The following is a 21348-nucleotide window of genomic DNA, read 5'->3' as shown; positions in this document are numbered from 1 at the left end:
CAGAAAGAGTGGTGGGTGCAACTGGATCACTAAGTCGGGCTGCAGCGTGCCGTTTACACCATGCCCGCGTTTCATCTTCCTGTTATCGCCGCTGAGTTTCAAAATGTTTGGATCCTTGAAACAGACTCTCTGTGTGTCTCCAGGCCGAGGTGATGCTGGGCACGTGTCTTCCATGAGTTGGTGCCGATGGCGCAACTTCGTCTTGTGCGCCAGCTTTTCTACAACGCACACATTCGAACAGCCTCGGGGCAGAGGAAGGCTCCCATCTTTAATTTAGACACAATCACGCGAGACATCTATTGTACACGGGTAACACGATAACACACATTGTCGCCTCATTTTTTTTTTCATCAAAACGTGCCATGTGATTTATAAAGAATGGTTGATGCCTGCGCACTTTCGGTACAAATTTGTTCTTTAATTGGAAAAGCTGCGGCAAATCTTTTGGTGGGCCCTGGCCTCTGGGCATATAAATTTATACTTAAAAAAAACACGGGGATTGTCACGCTCACACAAACATTAGTTATGGGTGGAGAAGTCGGAATGCGGGATGGTAGCGGCGAATGGCTAATAAAACACCATGGTACTGTGAAGGCGACAGCATTTGTGTTCGGGGTATCAGAGCATGACGACCCTGTCGAGTTAGTGGAGGGAGAGGGGGGGGGTTTCGTGGTAAATCGGCCGGCCTGCTGTATGGGACAATTTAATCTTTAACAACACATCGCTTCTGCGTTTATAAATACGCTTCGCAAACACGCAATATATAATCCGACTCGTGGAATAACGCCGAGAGCTCTCCGAAAGTCGTAGTTCTTTTCCTCTCTCACACGACGGCGGTACCGGTCTCTCTGCTGATTCGGCTCTGAACGTACCGCTTGGACTAAGACTCCAGCACCTCGTTACTGCGCTGCCACGTGTACTTGCATGTATGTATGTTGACCTTCTTTCGCACCGTACGTCGCCACCCGCGCTAATCGGAGGTACCCCCACGCAGTGGCGAAGCTAGGATATTTTGCGCCCGGGGACGAACTATAAAATTGGCGCCCCCCCGTTTAATCACGTACCAAAATGTAATTACATGACGTGTAGGCTGTGTGTGGCGGGATATATAAACTTTTAGGTTGAGGTGTAGATTTGTGTAGTAGTTTCAGGCTGCCGCGCCCGCCGCAATAAGTTATAATGTAACGTTGTAAGCCTCATTTTGGCGCCCCTTTACCTTGGCGCCCGGGGACACATGTACCCCCCTGCCCCCCCGAGCTACGCCTCTGCCCCCACGGGCCCAATGCCTCGTTTGTACCATCTGAAAACGCGACGTTTTCCCTTGTTCATCTGTTTGCGCTCAACGTTAGTGTAGGTCGCACAATAAATACGCTCACTCTCTATGCTCAATGCATCGGTTTTGACCAGGTTAGCTACGTGCTATTTAAGGGCCATTGCCCAAAAAGTCATTTGTATATATATATTTGTTTTATCCTTTTAAGCCCACAGTGTTGATGAAGAATGTGCCCAGAGCTTTTATTGTCATGTGCTTGTGCACCACTGCCAACGCAGCAGCAGCAGCAGCATCAGCAGCAGCATCATCAGCAGCATCATCATCAGCAACAGCATCAGCAGTATCATCAGCAGCAGCATCATCAGCAGCAGCAGCATCATCAGCAGCAGCAGCATCATCAGCATCATCAGCAGCATCAGCAGCATCATCATCATCAGCAGCAGCAGCATCATCAGCAGCATCATCATAATCAGCAGCAGCATAGCAGCAGCAGCATCATCAGCAGCAGCATCATCATCAGCAGCATCATCATCATCAGCAGCATCATCAGCAGCAGCAGCATCATCATCATCAGCAGCAGCAGCAGCATCATCATCAGCAGCAGCATCATCATCAGCAGAACGTCGCGCGCGTAACTCGGCACGCGCGCGTCGCGCCGGACGAGAGCGGCGATGAAGCCACAGCGCCACGCGGAGGAGGCCTCGCCGGTGAAACTCGACCGCACCATTGGCTTCCTCTACGGCATCTTCATGCAAGTCGGGATGATCATCGGCAGCGGCATCTTCATCTCCCCGTCCGGCGTGCTGCGACACGCGGGCTCCGTGGGGTGGGCGCTGCTCGTGTGGCTGGCCTGCGGCTTCCTCTCCCTGCTTGGTCAGTCAACAAACACCGTATATAGCCCCCCCCCCCACGCCGGCCGGCCCCCCATGGTACAGGTTTATCGGGTTGGTTCGTGTAAATATCAATGTGTCGTTAAACCCGCCGCCACCCCACACAGCCAATTAGTAAGGTTTGTCACGTAAGGGGCCGTCCATAAATGACGTCACGCACCTAAGGGGGAGGGGGGGTCAGACATTTGTGACGAGGGGGGGGGGTTGGGAAATGTGACGTCACATCAAAATTAGAAACTTTAAATAAATATAGACAACACGTTCTACTTAATTACATAGACTTTTTAATAAATGTTTTCTCCTACAACATCAGAGTGCAGCGCCACATTAAATACGCACTGCAATGACAATAGTTTAAAGCGATTTGAAGCATGTTTTATTTTGGGGGGGAGGGGGGCATAGCTTTGTGACGTCATATTTGAGGGGGGTCTGACTTTTTGTGACGCCGTGTGACGAGGGGGGGGGGGTCAAAAATCGTCAAAAATCGCGTGACGTCATTTATGGACGGCCCCTAAACAGAATGTGCCAATTCGTTACTAGTCCAGTACACCGGTGTGTTGGAGAGCAAAGCCGCATTTACAATTCGAGTCTGACGTTTCGCTGGTGATTATGACCAGCTTCATCAGGCGATAGCCATAATTGTGAAGATGTCCTCCCATGAGACCAGTAGAGAGACAAGAGTGGATAATAAGATAATACAGATTTGTGGCTGTCGCCTGATGCAGCTAGTTGTAATTACTGGCGAAACGTCGTACTCAGATTGTAAATGTTGTGGCTTGGCTCTCCAACACACCAGTGTGCTGTACTAGTGTAGTGACGTATATTGAGTCACGATGGCGTTAGCAGGGAGATACACTGGTGTAACTGTGCGTCTTAGAGCCTCTCGGTGTCACCATAGTACGTATGGCACACGGGACAGTCTGGGTGAACCCAAGAGGGCACGTGACCAACAGAGGATAAGGACGGGGGCCAGAAAAGGACCGAAGGGATATGTTATGTAAAGTTCCAGAACCTTAAATTTCGATTTAAAGCTTTTGTGACTGCAGGGATTCATCTTCTTGGTTCTTTCGGTAAAGTCACGTAGAAGGGAAGTAAGGGAAGAAATAATAAAAATAAAACATAATAAAATAATTCTCACGACGTTTCGGCCACAACGTAAGCAGCCGTCTTCAGGTGGAGAATAGGTCTGTCAAGTAGACAGTCACATGCACACTGTCTACTTGACAGACCTGTTCTCCACCTGAAGACGGCTGCTTGCGTTGTGGCCGAAACGTCGTGAGAATTATGTTATTATGTTTTATTTGTATTATTTTATTACTTTCCTTCTACGTGACTTTTCCAGAACCTTCTGGGAAGATCCCGAAGGGGGCGTGGCCGAGGGCGGAGCGAGGCCACACTCAGGAGGATAAAGGGGAGGTCCCGGGAGCGTTCTGGGCTGTCTTCGGGAATCAACACGCCGTGCTACGTTCTTCAGGCTTCGGTCGTCACAGTCGACGTCGTGGGTCAGGCAGCACGTTACTGACCTGACCCGTTTATATAGTGGCCTTGTTGAGGTCGAGCTCCATGGTAGTTACCACATAATTAGTTATCCCGAGTGTTTATGTAGTTTATAGAGTTACCCTGTTGGGGTGTATAATACACGTGTTGCCTCCAGGTTACAAGTGTCTGTCTCCGTGGGACCCACTACACTAGTAACGAATTGGCACGTTCTGTTTACGTGACAACCCTTACTAATTGGCTGTGTCGGGTGGTGGCGGGTTTAACGACACATTTATATATTTACGCGATCTAACGCAAAAAAACCTGCATTATGGATATTGGTCGCGAAAGCCTTCGTGTTAAACCGTACCGAACATTGACCCAGACCCACAAATCCGTGCAAAAGGTATCTATTTGGTGTTTGAACATCTTAACACCTGTTTTATTGCAAGAAAGGGTAAAACCTATTCTTGTTTTCATACCGTACATACCATCAACCCGGACCAACTCCAGTCCCATGACTCACATTCTCACAATCCACAGAGCTCTGTGCACGGTGCCTAACGTGTTTTCGAGGGTTTGATTGGCACCTGGGAGGGGATTTTTTTTTTTAAACAATTCAACAACAAAAACCATATGTACTACACCGGACAGGTGACAACCCTCCCAACATTCAGCGGCAACGCCACCTCTCTAAGCAACAGAACGATACTCAACAGAGCTCAACAGATTTATGCAGAATCACCGATGCGCTCACTTGGCAGCGTTGAGACCGTGTGGAGTTCGAAGATGGCTCTGACCAATGTACACCGTCGGGCGACCCAGTAGCCTTTGTTGGACGGGTCACAACACCCTGCCGTAAGTGACTAAAGGCGTTGTCTGTACGGCGTGGGCTAAAGGTGGCCCACTTCTACACTGCAGACCTAACCGTGGTAGATTGTTTCAGTGAGCTTCGGATCTCTCATCACGACTGTGCCGTGGATTGTGATGAAGTTCAACACTCGTGCGAGGTCTCGGCACAAATCAATTCCTGCTACATAGATTCCGATTCCCAGATTGCCTGAGTCAAACCAACATTATACTCCTGTACCCTATGTGAGCGCTGCCACATGTCCCGCCCAAACCAATGCTGTTTACAGGAGTAAATATGTGCATTCTATACAATGTGTCAATATCCAGACCCAAGTTGTTCAGTCGGAGATGTTGCCTCGTTTTACTTTAGACCAAACCACATGGAATGTGGCCGATCTTAGATCTCAGAAGCTAAGCCCGGTTTGAGCCTGGTAAGTATTTGCAGACTGCTCGGGCTTAGCTGCAGTTATAAACTTGTTCTGCAGTGACGGTAAGTCACCCTCGTGCGCTTGTGGTGGGTTTCTCCGGCTCGGATCCCTGCCACGTGATGCCAAACACTCATTGAATGATGCAGGGCCCTCCTGAAACAGGTCTTGAAATTTAGCAAAACTTTGCCTGGGTAAATAAAGCGCATTTTATTACCATTCTCGTTATAGACTTTACCACCATCAATTACATTGATGGTGTAAAAGTGAAAATTATTCCTCCCACCAGAGCCGTCCCTCGGGTACACGGCGAATTGTGGCGACCACCCCGGGCCCCGTGCTTTGGGGGGGCCCCGTGCTTTGATGTCACGATTTCGGTTGTAATTCTTCCGGTTTAGTTTGAAGATAGGGGGGGGGCACATGGTGGGAATTGTCCAGGGTCCCGCACCCCGCTATGGACGACAGCCCTGCCCCCCACTTTCATCAAAGTCTGACCGAGGTTTCGCGAGCGGCGCGCGATCTCTGGCGCGCCGATCACGAGCGAGCCCCCCGCGATGTTTCGCAGGTGCCCTTTCGTACGCGGAGCTGGGCACGACGATCCGCCAGTCTGGGAGCCACTACATCTACTTGAGAGAAACCCTCGGCACGCTCCCTGCCTTCCTCTTCCTGTGGGTTGAGTTCATCATCGTCAGGTGCTGCAAATCTACCGCACCTGCCCAACGGGTTGCGTGCAATCTTTCGTCTTCGTAGTCGATTTTTTTTTTGCTCAGGGGTTCCCTCCACCGCGGTCCAATCGAAGCCCGAGAACTTTGTGAAGGCAAGGGGTGGGGTGGGGTGGGGTAGGGGGCATGAAGGCGAGCCTGTGGAGTCAATGGAAGCGTAGAGCTGGGGTTTCGTCCGCATAGGAACCACGGTCGATGTTGAAGCCACGGAATTTGTCGCCGAGCAGGAGAGGGCCGTGGGGTGGGGGCACAGGAGATGGGGGGCTGCAGGGGGCCAGCGGCGCGTGCACCCCACGCCTCTACTCCTCTCGCTGGGCAAATCACAAAAACAGAACGCATTGGAAAAAAAAAAGCGCACACGTAACGCATTCGTGTTCATGTCTCACCCTTGGTGCTACCCACCTGACGTTACTTCACACAGGGCCAGACATCGTTGTGTTCTCGCTGCCGCGCGTCGGTAACGTGCGCAGAAACGTGACCCTCGCCCGTCTCCCGCAGGCCGTCAATCATGGCCGTGGTGTTCCTGTCGATGGGGCAGTACTCGCTGGAGGCGCTGTACTCGCCCTGCGACGTGCCCCGTGTCGCCGTCAAGCTCCTCGCGATGGTCTCCATCTGTGAGTCCTTGGAGGTGTGGGAGGAACACGCCAACGTTAGGGGCCACGGAGTTTGGGCAATCGTTGACTGACGGTTTTATGGCCGTGGTTGCCGCGCCCGCTACGAATTCTACGATCTGCAGTTTGCACGAACCTCCCGCCCCCACCCCCCCGTTACTCTAGCGGGCAGCACACGAGCAGAACCAGCTCCCGAACACCGACGCACGCTATCCGTGCTGTTACACAACAGTTGTCGACCCACACGGTTCACCCCGTATTCTTGTACGGGGGAAATTGAGTATTCAGGTCCATACGACGAACAGCCGTTTCAATGCGGGCAGCATTTATTTTGTTTCTTTGTTTGTGTTTCTCCCTTGTGATGGGACTTTGTAAGGATGCACGTTGAGATGTATAAGGGCACGGGGTGACCAATACGGTCTGAATCGGTCTGTAATAATAATAAGGGATTGACAGGTGTTGTGTGTCACACCACGGCAGCTCCCCGATGGATCTGGATATTTATTTAAAATAAATAGTTTCTGAACAAAGCCCCAAGTGGCCACAACGTGTCTACAGGTGGCAAGGGCTGCTGCTGCTGCGTGATTTGTGGATTCCGTGCCCCGTTCACACAAAGCAGACTCTGCACACATCAAGGCGCGCAGGCCGGATTTACGTTGAACCGCTAAACTCGGCAGCGGGGTCGTAATCTTTATCGAGTCGACACACACAAAAATCACGGATTTCCTACCACCACGCACCGTTTAAGCCACGCGCAGAGCTTGATTACTGTTCGCGTGGATTAAATGCTCTAGACCGCCGGGGCCCTTTAAATCGCGTGCCATGCGGCACGTGCGCGCCCTCCCCGTGCACCGGCAGCGTTCGTGGTGTTTGTCAACACGTGGAGCTCAACGCTGTCGCTGCGCGTCCAGTCGTGCCTCTCGGTCAGCAAGCTGGCCGCCCTGGCCAGCATCATCGGCGTGGGAGTCGCTCACGTGGCGCGCGGTGAGTCCTCGCCTCCTCTCCGGGTGAAGTCCACCGTCGCACGTTCGCCCCCTAGAACCTCACCCCCCCCCCCGGGGTCCGTCAGCAACGCTGCTGCTGCTGCTGTTCGGCGAACGGAGCGGGAGAAGGAGGACGCCCAGGAATCAACATCTCGTTCGAGACCCCAACATTATTGCACCTCCCCCTGGCTTTGGCATTGCTCCTCGAAGGCGCTGTTCGTGCAACTATAACACGATGTAACACGATTTTTGTTCCTGGGTAGTAAGTGTTATTTTCGAATTGCTTATGCCTCAAAAGTATAGAAAATGGCTATGATTCCCCACAAACTTTGCTTTTGTGACCAGGACTTTATGTGAAGAAATGACACAAATTCGCCCGTTTTCTCATTGAAAATAGGTAAATTTCAAAATATCAATGTCCTGGTCACAAAAGCAAAGTTTGTTGGGAATAATAGCCATTTTCTGCATTTTTCAGGCATACGCAATTAGGAAATAACACTACCCAGGAACAAAAAATAAAGAAATTTGTTACACAGTGTTATTCATTGGAACCTCGCCAGGCACGATGCATACGTCTCCTTCACGTATAGAAAACGAAAGACGCAAGTCACAGTTGTATGATTGGCCATGCAGCCCAAATTACGGAACCACACAGTTAATCCATAGAGACACGCAGAGACTCAGAGATACATAGAGACCCACAGAGACTCAGAGATACATAGAGACACACAGCGACTCACAGATACATAGAGACCCACAGAGACTCAGAGATCCATAGAGACACGCAGAGACTCAGAGATACATAGAGACACGCAGAGACTCAGAGATCCATAGAGACACGCAGAGACTCAGAGATACATAGAGACCCACAGAGACTCAGAGATACATAGAGACACACAGCGACTCACAGATACATAGAGACCCACAGAGACTCAGAGATCCATAGAGACACGCAGACTCAGATATACATAGAGACACGCAGAGACTCAGAGATACATAGAGACACGCAGAGACTCAGAGATCCATAGAGACCCACAGAGACTCAGAGATGCATAGAGACACGCAGAGACTCAGATATACATAAAGACACGCAGAGACTCAGAGATACATAGAGACCCACAGAGACTCAGAGATACATAGAGACCCACAGAGATACATTGCAGACAAGCCACAGTCGAGCGGCCGTGGCCATGCAACCCAAACTATGGACCGCCCGTACAGCAAACCCACTCTCGTCTGAGCTCCTTCAACGGAGGAGGAACAGCAACACGACACGAACTCTCTCTCCCGAGGCCCTCTCTTTTCGTGGTCAGCAAACCTCGACAGCGGTCGCCCTTGTCAAGTAGGAAATGCTGCCCCGTGCCTCTCCGTGGGGCTATTCCTTCTCCAGGCAACAACAATAGCAACAGTCCACGTGCGTTATGGAGCAGGTGGAAGATGCTCTCCTCTCCGAAAATTCCCTCTGTCGGCTGCTTAAGAATAACAATGAAAACGTGCGTTTATTAGAGCGACATCGTTCGTGCAAATTTCATTTCACAACGATGCTGCAAAATACTCTTTAGTTCTTTTGGTAAAGTCACGTAGGTATTAAATACAAATAAATAAATTTAAATAAAAAAACTGAATCAAAATAAATGAAATCACGACGGAAGCACGTCAACGCCACGAATGAGTGTTTCTCAGTTTTTTATTTTTATTTATTTATTTTTATTTTATACCTACGTGACTTTACCAAAATAACTAAAGAGTATGGATCATTACAGTCACGAAAACTTAAGATCTAGATTGATGCTGCAGAATTTCTAACGTGCACAGTGTCTGTTGCAGAGACGCCAAAAGCCACAAACAGGCGCTAGGAAAGGCAGCCAAAACCGGCGTCAACGATTGCCCAAGCTCTGCGGACCTACATTGGGATGTTTAGCCAACGCCACGAATGAGTGTTTACGCACGGCGTAGGAAAGCCATTGACGCCGCCACCACACTGCGAATACTGCGACCACTTCACAGCCGTCAAGTCTAACTCCATCACGCTCTATCGGAGCTAATGTGCTTCAGACGCGCTTAGTAATGTGTTTATGGTCTGTGGGTAAACAGTGTGGGAACAAAGAAGTTGTGGGGCGCAGGGTGACAGATTCGTGGATGCCCACGACCGCACTGAGTGCGTGGCAGAGACAGAGACATCTGTGGAGCGGCAGCACCAATGAATGGCGGTGTGCAGCACCACCACCACCACCACCGAAGACGATACCGACGCAGCACTGGGGCAGAGCATCGATTGAAACGTCTGAGTGTGTGACGCTTTGCATTTCCCGTTGCTGTGTCTAATACGTGCGACGTGAGAGCCTTCCGACTTCCCCGCAGGGCGGACAGAATATTTCGAGAACGCCTTCGACACCGCAGACAGCCGTCCGGGGAGTCTGCCGCTGGCGTTTTACTCGGGGATGTTCGCCTACTCGGGGTGGTGCGTGAGCCTCGCACCGGCTCACGACGCTCGGGTCGTCACGACGCAGCGCGCGAGTCGAGGCCGCAGTATGCGGCGCTGTTTCCATCACCCTGGTGGCGTGTTGACGGTTCAGAGTAAACCCTGACTTCGTGGCTTCACCGCTTTCTTAAGAAGACTCGAGGGGAACCAAGGCTGGATCCGTCGCTTCAACGAGAGATGAGCTCTGTTAGCGCTCTAGATTTGAAGTTTTCGTGGCTGCTCCAGCAACAGTCATTTTGCTGGAGCAGTCACACCCGATGACGGATGCTTGTGTTGCTTCCGAAACGGTGTAATTAAATTTAGTTGTTTTATTTATTTATTTTAGTTTTTGTTTTCACCAACGTGACTTTACCGAAAAGTCTGTTACCGTTGTTATCGTAGCCTGGTCGTTGCGCTGCACGTGGCCGCTGTCTGTAATCCAGCGTTGTGCAGGCAGCAGCAGCAGCAGCAGCAGCAGCGAGGTTGGTGAATCACCGCACGAAACGTTGCGAGAAATCCCCTTCCCGTGGGGGTTGAGGAGGAGGTTTATATCCTGGCTCGCCAGGAGAAGGCATTAGAGCAAAAATGTGGACTCCCACCAGTTACGAGTTTTCTCAGGTTTACTGTGTTTCCTCTCACGCGTATCAACACCGATAACACCTTCATGTGTAATGGACTGCAGAGCTCGGGCAATTCCTGGCGCTGGATCAACGCGTGGTTGACCTTCTGCTTGTCTGTGGCTCCTCCCAGCCTAGGGCATCGTCCTCTCTTGACGAGAGCTGGGAGCGAACACCGCGTTACGAGTTCATATCGTCGTCACATTTGTAACAACAATTAGAGAGGAAAGTGCAGACGCAATTTACTCTCTCATTGGACGCTTGCGAGCCATGATTAGGGGCAATTAACAAGCAAGTACGTCATTTGACCTCCTTTGCCAGTACCAAAATGTAATAATAGGCTTTTTCCCCTTTTTTCTGGCAACAAAACTGAAAAGCCGTCCCTTGGTGTGGACCAATCAGTTTCAAGGACAATGCATGTATTATCATAGTATGTTTTTTGTTTGCACTCGACTGCAAGTATTGTGGTTAATGCACACATGAATCCTCGTAAAAAAAGGTTTCAGTTGTGTTGCCAGAAAAAAGTTGAAAAACCCTATTATTATAAGCAAGTACGTATTAAGTAAAAATGCACAATTAGCGAGTTTAGAGGAGCTGTAAGGTAGTAAACCTATTCACAGTGCACGGAAGTAGGGGCCGTCCATAAATGACGTCACGCACCTAGGGGGGGGGGGGGGGTGAGACATTTGTGACGATATGTGTGACGAGGGGGGGGGTTGAGAAATGTGACGTCACATCAAAATGCGCAACTTTAAATAAATATAGACAAGACGTTCTACTTAATTAAATAGACTGTTTAATAAATGTTTTCTCCTACAACGTCAGAGTGCAGCGGCCACATTAAATACGCACTACAATGACAATAGTTTAAAGCGATTTGAAGCATGTTTTTTTTGGGGGGGGGGTCATATTTGAGGGGGGGGGGTCTGACTTTTATTGACGCCGTGTGCCTAAGGGGGGGGGGGGGTCAAAAATCGTCAAAAATCGCGTGACGTCATTTATGGACGGCCCCTTACTGGCGAGACGACGTGCCCAATCTTTTCGCGGGTCGCGAATAGGGAATCAGTATGCATCTAGTGATTCGCCAATATGCGAAATTCGCAAATCCAGAACTCGTGAATAGCGACGGGTTTACCGTAATTCTTACCAAAACTTCACCTTTTAGCGTCTCCAGTAATTGTCAGCGCGTGTTGACCTCAATCGCCGCACTTCAGCGGTTTGTTTGGGGGACATGCATTGCGCTAAAAGCCGATAGTCTTTGGGATGCGTGGGGTGAAGTGTGGGGGTTGGATCATCTGTAGGGGGCTGACATTTTTGGAGCGATGCTCACAAGCCGAGCCCACTGAATCACTTTCTTCTTTGCTGGTATGTTGTGCAGGGCGTCTCTCAACGCCGTCACGGAGGAGGTGAAGCGCCCAGAACGGTAACGCAGAGACACGCGGCCAGAGGTCGCAAACGGGTTTTGATTAATCTTCTTGGTTCTTTCGGTAAAGGCACGTAGAAGGGAAGTAATAAAATAATAAAAATAAAACATAATAAAATAAAATAATTCTCACGACGTTTCGGCTACAACGCAAGCAGCCGTCTTCAGGTGAAGAATGAGACACTGCCAAGCTAGGAGCTTATATATAAGCTGGGTTGGAGGTGGAAGAAGAGCGTCTTAACAAAAATAATGTGCATATCAAGAGGAATTTAGCATATTCGTGGGAAATGCGTGGGGTTTTGATTCCTTACCCGTACCCGGCCGCACCAGGGTCTTAAACGGGTACCCGTACCCGGCCGCGGGTACGGGTAGCCGGCTATCGGGTAGGGTACGGGTATCGGGTACCCGGTTGCGACCTCTGCACGCGGCTCCGCTGTCTCCGCTGTCTCCTCTGCTGCCCGATATTCAGCTCCATTCCCGTGATGGGCATCAGCGCGCGCAACGATCACTTCCTAAGAAGTGCTTCTTATTTTGTTTACCACAGTGACGTCGTGATTGCCTGAATTGACGCCCCCCTACCCCTCTCTCTCATCTGGGTTTTAAACTCATAGCCATCGTCCGGCTGCGAGTAGGATGGCAGTTTCACGCTGTACGCAGACGATGAACATCCGATACCCGCAGCAGCAGCAGCGCCAGCAGCAGTAGCAACAGCTCCAGCAGCAGTAGCAGCAGTATCAGCAGCAGCAGTAGCTGCAGCAGCAGCAGCAGCAACAGCAGCAGCAGCAGCAGCAACAGTAGCAGCAGCGTCAGTAGCTGCAGCAGTAGCAGCAGCGTCAGTAGCTGCAGCAGTAGCTCAATCAGCAGTAGCAGCAGCAGCATCAGTAGCTGCAGCAGTAGCAGCAGCGTCAGTAGCTGCAGCAGTAGCAGCAGCAGCGCCAGCAACAGCAGCAGCGCCAGCAGCAGCGCCAGCAACAGCAGCAGCGCCAGCAGCAGCAGGAGAAAAGCCAGATTGCGTCTCCTCGTGGGTTTGAGTTGAACAAGTCTGAGATGGAGTCTTCTGATTCTATCTTGTGTCCTGAAGCCAAAGTTAAACTTATCTTTGCTTTACATTGAATACCTTAGTTACCATTCATCTTGCTGACATCTTCTTTGGAAATATTCATACAATAGTTGTTTAAATCTTGATTTGAAGCTTTCGTGACTGCAGGGATCCATACTCTTTGGTTTTTTCGGTAAAGTCATGTAAGTAGAAAATATAATAAAAAAATAATAGATCCTCAGAGGACGATTGCTTGTGTGGCGATCGAAACGTCGTGATCTATTATTTTGTCTACCTACGTGACTTTACCGAAAGAACCAAAGAGTATAGTTGTTTTAATATTTTACGCCGTATCGCTTGTACACTACTTTTATCACCTGGTGCACAAGTGTAAAATCAAAGACTCTCTCCTGTGTGCGAGTGCGGGCACAAAGACCACATCGTGGACCACTGAAATTCGTACTGCCCCAAACATACATTTGAAGGCAGTGAGTGGGTTAGGGGGTGGGTGAGTGAGTGGGTGGGTGAGTGGGCGGGTTGGTCAGTGACTGGGTGAGTTGGTGGGTGAGTGAGTAGGTTAGTGAGTTGAGTGAGTGGGTGAGTGATTTGGTGGGTGAGTGAGTGGCTGAGTGATTTGGTGAGTGGGTGAGTTGGTGAGTGGGTGAGTGATTTGGTGAGTGGGTGAGTGAGTGAGTGGGTGAGTGAGTGGTGAGTGAGTGGCTGAGTGATTTAGTGAGTGGGTGAGTTGGTGAGTGGGTGAGTGAGTTGGTGAGTGGGTGAGTGATTTGGTGGGTGGGTGAGTGAGTGGGTGAGTGGGTTGGTGAGTTGAGTGAGTGGGTGAGTGATTTGGTGGGTGAGTGAGTGGTGAGTGAGTGAGTGAGTGGGTGAGAGAGTGGCTGAGTTATTTGGTGAGTGGGTGAGTTGGTGAGTGGGTGAGTGGGTTGGTGAGTTGAGTGAGTGATTTGGTGAGTGGGTTGGTGAGTTGAGTGAGTGATTTGGTGATTTGGTGAGTGGGTGGGTGAGTGAGTAATGGAGCATCTTCGCCGGTTGGAAACATTTAGGCTGGCCTGCCTACGATCCATCCTGGGTTTAACCAGGCTGGATTGTGTGAGGAGCTCACAAATCCTTGAAAAATCTGGGCAAAGTCCCATCGGTGAGCTCCTCCGGCAGGCAAGGCTGCGTTGGCTGGGTCTTGTAGCCCGCATGCCCAGCCACCGCATGCCTAAACGGCTTTTGTTCGGCCGGATCGAGGGGGCTAAACGGGCGCGGCACGGGCTAGAGAAGAGATGGAGTGATGTGATACAGGAGGACGTGGAGCTGAGTGGACTTGCCGATGACTGGTACCAGCGGTGCCAAGATCGGCCTCAGTGGAGGAGGCTCGTGAAGGACGCTACTGGGCAGTTGGAGGCAGTCGCCCTCCAACAACAACGGAGGGCGGAGGAGCGACGCTCACAACAACGAGCGGAGCGCCGGGTGGCTAAAGCACAGCAAGTTGGTACATTAGGGGGCACAGGTGGTGCATCAGCCAGTTATCTCGGTCATCTCGGTCAGTCGACCCGTAGCACCTGGGTCTGCTCCGTGACCTCCTGCCAGCGGGCGTTCGACACTTCACGTGGCCTCAAGGTGCACTTGGCCTGGCACAAGCGTCGTGGTGACGTCACCGCCACTTAGTGGCGAATGGCGGTTGTTGTTGTTGAGTGGGTGAGTGAGTGGTGAGTGAGTGGGTGAGTGATTGGCTGAGTGGGTGAGTGGGTTGGTGAGTTGAGTGAGTGATTTGGTGGGTGAGTGAGTGGGTGAGTGAGTGGCTGAGTGATTTGGTGAGTGGGTGAGTTGGTGAGTGGGTGAGTGATTTGGTGGGTGAGTGACTGGTGAGTGAATGAGTGGGTGAGTGAGTGGCTGAGTGAATTGGTGAGTGGGTGAGTTGGTGAGTGGGTGAGTGATTTGGTGAGTGGGTGGGTGAGTGGGGCCGGGGCGACGCTCCTGATGCTGAGACACGAACCCCTGCACCACCCCCGGCGCAGCACGATCCCGGTGGTGATCTGCGCCTCGCTGGCCATCGTGACCATCGCCTACCTCCTTGCCAACGCCGCCTACTGCGCCGTGCTCACCCCGTCGCAGATCCTCGACTCCGCTGCCGTGGCCCAGGTGAGCGCGCGAGCTTCGTCTCCACGTGGATTCTGCGAGCGTCGGTGGTGGCGGCAGTCAGCGGCGCTCCGCGGATCCCAGTTGAGGAAGCAAACATCCCCGTCTCGGGTGACGTGTACTGGTGAGCTAATTGATCCGGTAACTGGGACGCAAGACAACAGCATGGTGGTGATGCTGCTGCACCATCGCTGGGTTCCACCAGACCAGTTCCCCAAGGAATCTTAGTGAGCCAGCGCACCAGAGGCGTAGCTGGGGGGGGGGGGGGCAGGGGGGTACATATGTCCCTGGGCGCCAAGGTAAAGGGGCGCCAAAATGAGGCTTACAACGTTACATTATAATCTTCTTGGTTTTTTCCGTAAAGTCACGTAGAAGGGAAGTAATAAAATAATAAAAATAAAACATAATAAAATAATTCTCACGACGTTTCGGCTACAACGCAAGCAGCCGTCTTCAGGTGAAGAATGAGACGCTGCCAAGCTAGGAGCTTATATATAAGCTGGGTTGGAGGTGGAAGAAAAGCGCCTTAACAAAAGAATGTGCATATCAGGAGGAATTTAGCATATTCATGGGAATGCGTAGGAGGTGGGCGGGGGGTTTCAAAGTCATATTATGCCCATGCATTATGCAGGATCAGCAGCACCAAAGGGAGGGGGCAGGGGGGTAGCATTAACAAAGGGAGAGAATGTTAATAGTATGTAGAAGCAATGAAACATGTGAATGGGAGAGCGGTGGCAGGAGACCCGCAGCGGAGCAAATAATGCATTCCCTGTGGAGAACACAAGATACACAGTTAATGCCAGTGAGTGGACTGCGGTCTGAAAGTCACCATAAACGTGAACAACAATCAGTTAAGATCCGAAATGGTTTATTACGTCCTTCCAATGATTGCTGAGCCAAAATCCATCTTCTCGGTTGAAATTGTCTCTGTGTTTGTATATGTGGATCGCCTCATGAACGAATCTCTCATGGTAGCCAGATGGCTTGCAGAGAACCTCTGTCTTGGAAAAGTCAATGTCATGTGAGCCCACTGAATTGTAACAGTGATCTGCCACGGCTGAGGTGTTTGTCCTACCGTGTTTCAGGTCTGCTTTATGTTCACGGATGCGGTCCGAGACATGTCGTTTGGTTTCTCCAATGTAACTGCTACCACAGAGGCAACTTAGTTTGTAGACGCCAGGGTACTGTATGTCTGGAACCACGTCTTTTACAGACGGGACCAGATCACGGATTTTATGTACTGTGTTGAATCGGACCTGAATCTTGTGTTTAATCAGGATTTTGGAGATATTTTTTGTGACCCCAGCAATGTAGGGTAAGGTGATGGTTTTGAAAGGCTCCTCAACAGGATCCTTCTTGATGGTTGGAGTGATGGCTTTACGGATTGTGTAGTCGGAGTAACCATTAGCCTTAAGAGCTTGGTGTACGTGTTTGAGTTCACTGGCAATGTGTTCCCGGTCGGAGATGCATTGGGCTCTATGGTATAGAGTCTTGATGAGGGAGTTCTTCTGGGATGGATGGTGGTGGGAATCCGGTTTTAGGTAGGCATCCGTATGGGTGGCTTTCCTGTAGACAGAATGGCTCATTGAACCATCAGGTCTCCTTTTAATTAGGACATCCAAAAAGGGTAGCTTGCCATCTTTTTCGACTTCCATGGTGAATCTGATGGCTGGGTGTATGGAATTGATGTGGTCGAGAAATTGGTCTAGAGCAGGCCGGCCATGTGGCCAGATGACAAAAGTGTCATCTACGTACCTCTTCCATAAGATCGGGTATAGAGTGGCAGTCTGGATGGCGTCAGTCTCAAATTTCTCCATGAAAATGTTGGCTACAACCGGAGATAGGGGGGAGCCCATTGGGGTGCCCTCAGTTTGCTTGTAGAAAGTTCCATTCCAGGTGAAGTATGTATTGGTTAAGCAGTGTCTCACCAGGGGGGGTACCCCAGTATTCAGTCCTTGATGAACCAAGTCTTCAATGATTGCGATGGTGTCAGGCACAGGAACCTTGGTGAACAAGGAAACCACATCAAAACTGACAAGCAGATCGTCTGGGGACAGGGAAATCCCCTTGATTGTCGATACCAGGTCAGTAGAGTTTAGTACCGCAGAGGTGGTTTTTCCAGTGAAAGGCCGTAGGATTTCAGACAAAAAACGAGCCAGTTTTTAGGTGGGGGAGTTGATAGTAGAGACAATGGGACGAAGAGGTGTATCTTCTTTATGTATCTTTTTATTATTTTATTATTATTTTATTACTTCCCTTCTACGTGACTTTACCGAAAAAACCAAGAAGATGAATCCCTGCAGTCACGAAAGCTTTAAATCGAAAGTTACATTATAACTTATTGCGGCGGGCGCGGCAGCCTGAAACTACTGCACAAATCTACACCTCAACCTAAAAGTTTATATATCCCGCCACACACAGCCTACATGTCATGTAATTACATTTTGGTATGTGATTAAACGGGGGGGGGGGGGGCGCCAATTTTATAGTTTGTCCCCGGGCGCAAAATATCCTGGCTACGCCACTGCAGCGCATTCCAGTTTCTTCGTGGGGTCTGTTTACGAGTGCGTGGGTCTCTATGCGAATCTGTGGGAAGCTGCGTCTGTGGGTCTCGGTGCGAGTCTGTGGAATTTTGCGAATCTACGGAAAGATGAATCTGTGGGTCTCTGTACGAGTCCTTGGGTTTCTATGTGAATCTACGGGGAGATGAATCTGTGGGTCTCTGTACGAGTCCTTGCGTCTCTATGTGAATCTACGGGGAGCTGAGTCTGTGGGTCCCTGTACGAGTCCTTGGGTCTCTATGTGAATCTACGGGGAGCTGAGTCTGTGGGTCCCTGTACGAGTACTTGGGTCTCTATGTGAATCTACGGGGAGCTGAATCTGTGGGTCTCTGTACGAGTCCTTGGGTCTCTATGTGAATCTACGGGGAGCTGAGTCTGTGGGTCCCTGTACGAGTCCTTGGGTCTCTATGTGAATCTACGGGGAGCTGAGCCTGTGGGTCTCCGTGAGAGTAAACTACAGTGAAGCCACTGCGTGGAGATAACTGCCTGCCCCACGTCGTGGCCCTGAGCGCACAACGCGCAAAGCCGTCGGCGTCGTGCCCGCGACGCTCTCGCCGGTAACCCAAATCTCGACATTTGCAGACATTCGCCGAAAACACCCTGGGCAATGCGTTCTCTACGATCGTACCCCTCTGCGTGGCCCTGTCCTGCCTGGGCGGCAGCATGGGCTCGTACTTTACATCACCCAGGTGAGACGTGCACACGTGAAAACACCTCGCAACGCGGCGTTCCACATTTGTATGAGAGACAATTCCACGTTCCTCTGACGGGCAAAATATTTTTTTCTCGCAATTAGTATTACTCTTTTTATTACGAGTACACGTGTGTCACCGGGAAAGCCTCACTGAGTCTCACGACACACTCTGTCAGGAGGGTCCTGCCAAGTTTTCACAGCGTGGTGCCATAATTGCACAGCTACTTAAATGGGATCACACCCAGCAGCAATCATCGCCCCTACTCGCAGACGAATTCCCCAGGTGGGTCACTCCTGCTAATGAGGCTCCATCCTGCTGGTCTCTTGAGTTCTCACCACCTGGGTAAACAAAATGAACTTGAACATGATCATGATGACTTGGGTATCTGCTCAGCCGATTGTCACCGTGTCCTGCATCTGCCCATCCCGTACATTTGAAACCTACACAGGCCCAATTGTTACCAAACGTACGGCACAGATTCCCATTTGCCAATGCCAAGATATAACGTACTTATATTGTGCAGCACAATACCTAGAAAATGTAATGTTTATGTTTTGTAAAATGTACCGTACGACACGGCGGGCAGATGACTGCGCGAGCACGTGGGTGTGGGTGTGCGTGTGGTCACGGCGTGCACGTGGGTGTGAGTGCGCGTGTGTTCACCGCGTGCACGTGGGTGTGAGTGCGCGTGTGTTCACGGCGTGCACGTGGGTGTGAGTGCGCGTGTGTTCACGGCGTGCACGTGGGTTTGGGTGTGCGTGTGTTCACCACGTGCACGTGGGTGTGAGTGCGCGTGTGTTCACCGTGCGCACGCGTGCGTGCGTCGCGCGCTCCCTCCGCGCGCAGTCAAACCCCGCGACAAAGTTCGAGGCTCCCTTGACGGACCGCCATGCCCAGCTCGTTCCGGCGTCTCGCCCCATTGCGTCGCGCGAGCTGTAAGCTTCTGCCACCGCGGCAGTCGAAGGTCGGGAACGAAATCACGATCCAAGGGAACGTGGACGCCGGTGTCGTGGGTAGGCGAGGGCTCGGATCGAGCTGGCGCACGCCAACGGAACGCCACCCTCCCCACCGTTGCAGGCTGTTCATGGTGGCGTCGCGGCAGCGCCACTGGCCGAGCATCTTCAGCATGATCCACGTGAGGAGGCGGACCCCCTGCCCGGCCATGCTGCTGCTGGTGAGCCTCAACGCCGAGTGGCGGCGGCGCTGCCGCTCGTCCCGCGGTGTCATCGTGCGCGTGACGGTGTCATCGTGCGCGTGGCGGTGTCATCGTGCGCGTGACGGTGTCATCGTGCGCGTGACGGTGTCATCGTGCGCGTGCGGTGTCATCGTGCGCGTGACGGTGTCATCGTGCGCGTGGCGGTGTCATCGTGCGCGTGGCGGTGTCATCGTGCGCGTGCGGTGTCATCGTGCGCGTGCGGTGTCATCGTGCGCGTGACGGTGTCATCGTGCGCGTGACGGTGTCATCGTGCGCGTGCGGTGTCATCGTGCGCGTGCGGTGTCATCGTGCGCGTGACGGTGTCATCGTGCGCGTGACGGTGTCATCGTGCGCGTGGCGGTGTCATCGTGCGCGTGCGGTGTCATCGTGCGCGTGACGGTGTCATCGTGCGCGTGGCGGTGTCATCGTGCGCGTGCGGTGTCATCGTGCGCGTGACGGTGTCATCGTGCGCGTGACGGTGTCATCGTGCGCGTGCGGTGTCATCGTGCGCGTGACGGTGTCATCGTGCGCGTGCGGTGTCATCGTGCGCGTGACGGTGTCATCGTGCGCGTGGTGGTGTCATCGTGCGCGTGCGGTGTCATCGTGCGCGTGACGGTGTCATCGTGCGCGTGACGGTGTCATCGTGCGCGTGCGGTGTCATCGTGCGCGTGACGGTGTCATCGTGCGCGTGCGGTGTCATCGTGCGCGTGGCGGTGTCATCGTGCGCGTGCGGTGTCATCGTGCGCGTGACGGTGTCATCGTGCGCGTGACGGTGTCATCGTGCGCGTGACGGTGTCATTGTGCGCGTGCGGTGTCATCGTGCGCGTGACGGTGTCATCGTGCGCGTGACGGTGTCATTGTGCGCGTGGCGGTGTCATCGTGCGCGTGGAGGCCGCAGCACTGGAAGAGGAATCCCCCCCGCCACCTCTCTCTCTTTTTTTTACGATCAGTGGAAACAAGAAGATGCTCGGTGTAGTCGGCACTTTGCTTCGTTCATCATTTCGTAATTTTTTTTTAAAATAACAACTCGATGAAGACATTTGGTGTTTGTTCCATTCCCCAGGGCGAGGCTACCCTAGCTTTTTCTTGCCGCAGGCGGCGAAGACGTTGCTTTGCGGTCGCGTCGTGAGGCCATTTGTACGTTACCCTGTGCACAGTAGCACTTGTGGATGAGAGAAGGTTTGGGATCCCAGGCAGGCGGCCACTCCAGGCTGTGAGGTACGGTTGTGCAATCTGCTGTCCCGCTGGGAGAGTAGCGATGCGTGGACTGCGATCCAGCACTTTGGAGGCAGCGAGGGTTGGTGGATCACGCACAGATGTTGCGAAACTCCCCTTTGTCGAGGAGGTGCCATACCCTGGCTCGCCAGGAGAAGGGAGTACAGCAAGTGTGAACTTAACGCAATGTGTTCCATCTGTATGGGATATCGTGTTTCCCCCTGGACACGCGTGGGTTATCATTGGGTGCTCCGGTTTCCTCCCACATGTAAACGCTTAATATCCAGGATGCTTCAAAAAAGTGTTAACACTTCTGAGAATTTGCAACAATACCACGAGAAATGTGCCTCCGGGCTCTGGAGACCACCTGGAGAAAAGGATTCCAGGCATTCCAGGCATGATTCCAGGCATGCCTTGACAACGATGGCGTCATCTGGTCCAACCCATGTGAGACTAGGCTCTAAGGAAAGCTGTCTCGGGTGTGGACCAATCAACCTCAAGGACAGTGCATACATTATCAGAGTTATGTTTTTTATTTGCATTATGGCTGCAGGTATTGTGGTCTATGCAAACATGACTCCTTGTAAAAAAAAGGTGTCAGTTTTGTTGCCAGATAGAAGGGTAAAAAACAATTATCATATTTTTTACTGGCAAATGAGGTTCCAGTGGTGAGTGGAGACTCTTTGAGTGTATTATCATCCGTTATTTTTTCCATTAAAAACGATAGTCCCATAAAAAGTGTTAACATCTTTTTGAAGCACCCTG

The 21348-nt window shown here is 51.6% G+C and overlaps 1 protein-coding gene across 2 annotated transcripts in view; it reads left to right on the top strand.

The window, feature by feature from the left end:
* The first annotated feature begins 780 nt into the window (after positions 1 to 780).
* LOC144727672 (cystine/glutamate transporter-like) overlaps positions 781 to 21348 on the top strand; it is a 26825-nt gene continuing 6257 nt past the window's right edge. For both annotated transcript variants that reach the window (XM_078606666.1, XM_078606665.1), the window contains exons 1-10: positions 781 to 926; positions 1555 to 2146; positions 5485 to 5611; positions 6140 to 6255; positions 7111 to 7236; positions 9597 to 9696; positions 11692 to 11736; positions 14797 to 14920; positions 18061 to 18167; positions 19251 to 19347. In XM_078606666.1, the coding sequence (XP_078462792.1) occupies positions 1945 to 2146; positions 5485 to 5611; positions 6140 to 6255; positions 7111 to 7236; positions 9597 to 9696; positions 11692 to 11736; positions 14797 to 14920; positions 18061 to 18167; positions 19251 to 19347 (1044 nt within the window). In that variant the 5' untranslated portion in view covers positions 781 to 926; positions 1555 to 1944. The remainder of the gene's footprint in view (positions 927 to 1554; positions 2147 to 5484; positions 5612 to 6139; positions 6256 to 7110; positions 7237 to 9596; positions 9697 to 11691; positions 11737 to 14796; positions 14921 to 18060; positions 18168 to 19250; positions 19348 to 21348) is intronic.

The sequence above is a fragment of the Lampetra planeri genome, chromosome 26 (genome assembly GCF_965212315.1).
Source record: "Lampetra planeri chromosome 26, kcLamPlan1.2.h2, whole genome shotgun sequence".
Lineage (NCBI taxonomy): Eukaryota > Metazoa > Chordata > Hyperoartia > Petromyzontiformes > Petromyzontidae > Lampetra > Lampetra planeri.
This window is presented reverse-complemented; position numbering and strand designations above follow the sequence as displayed.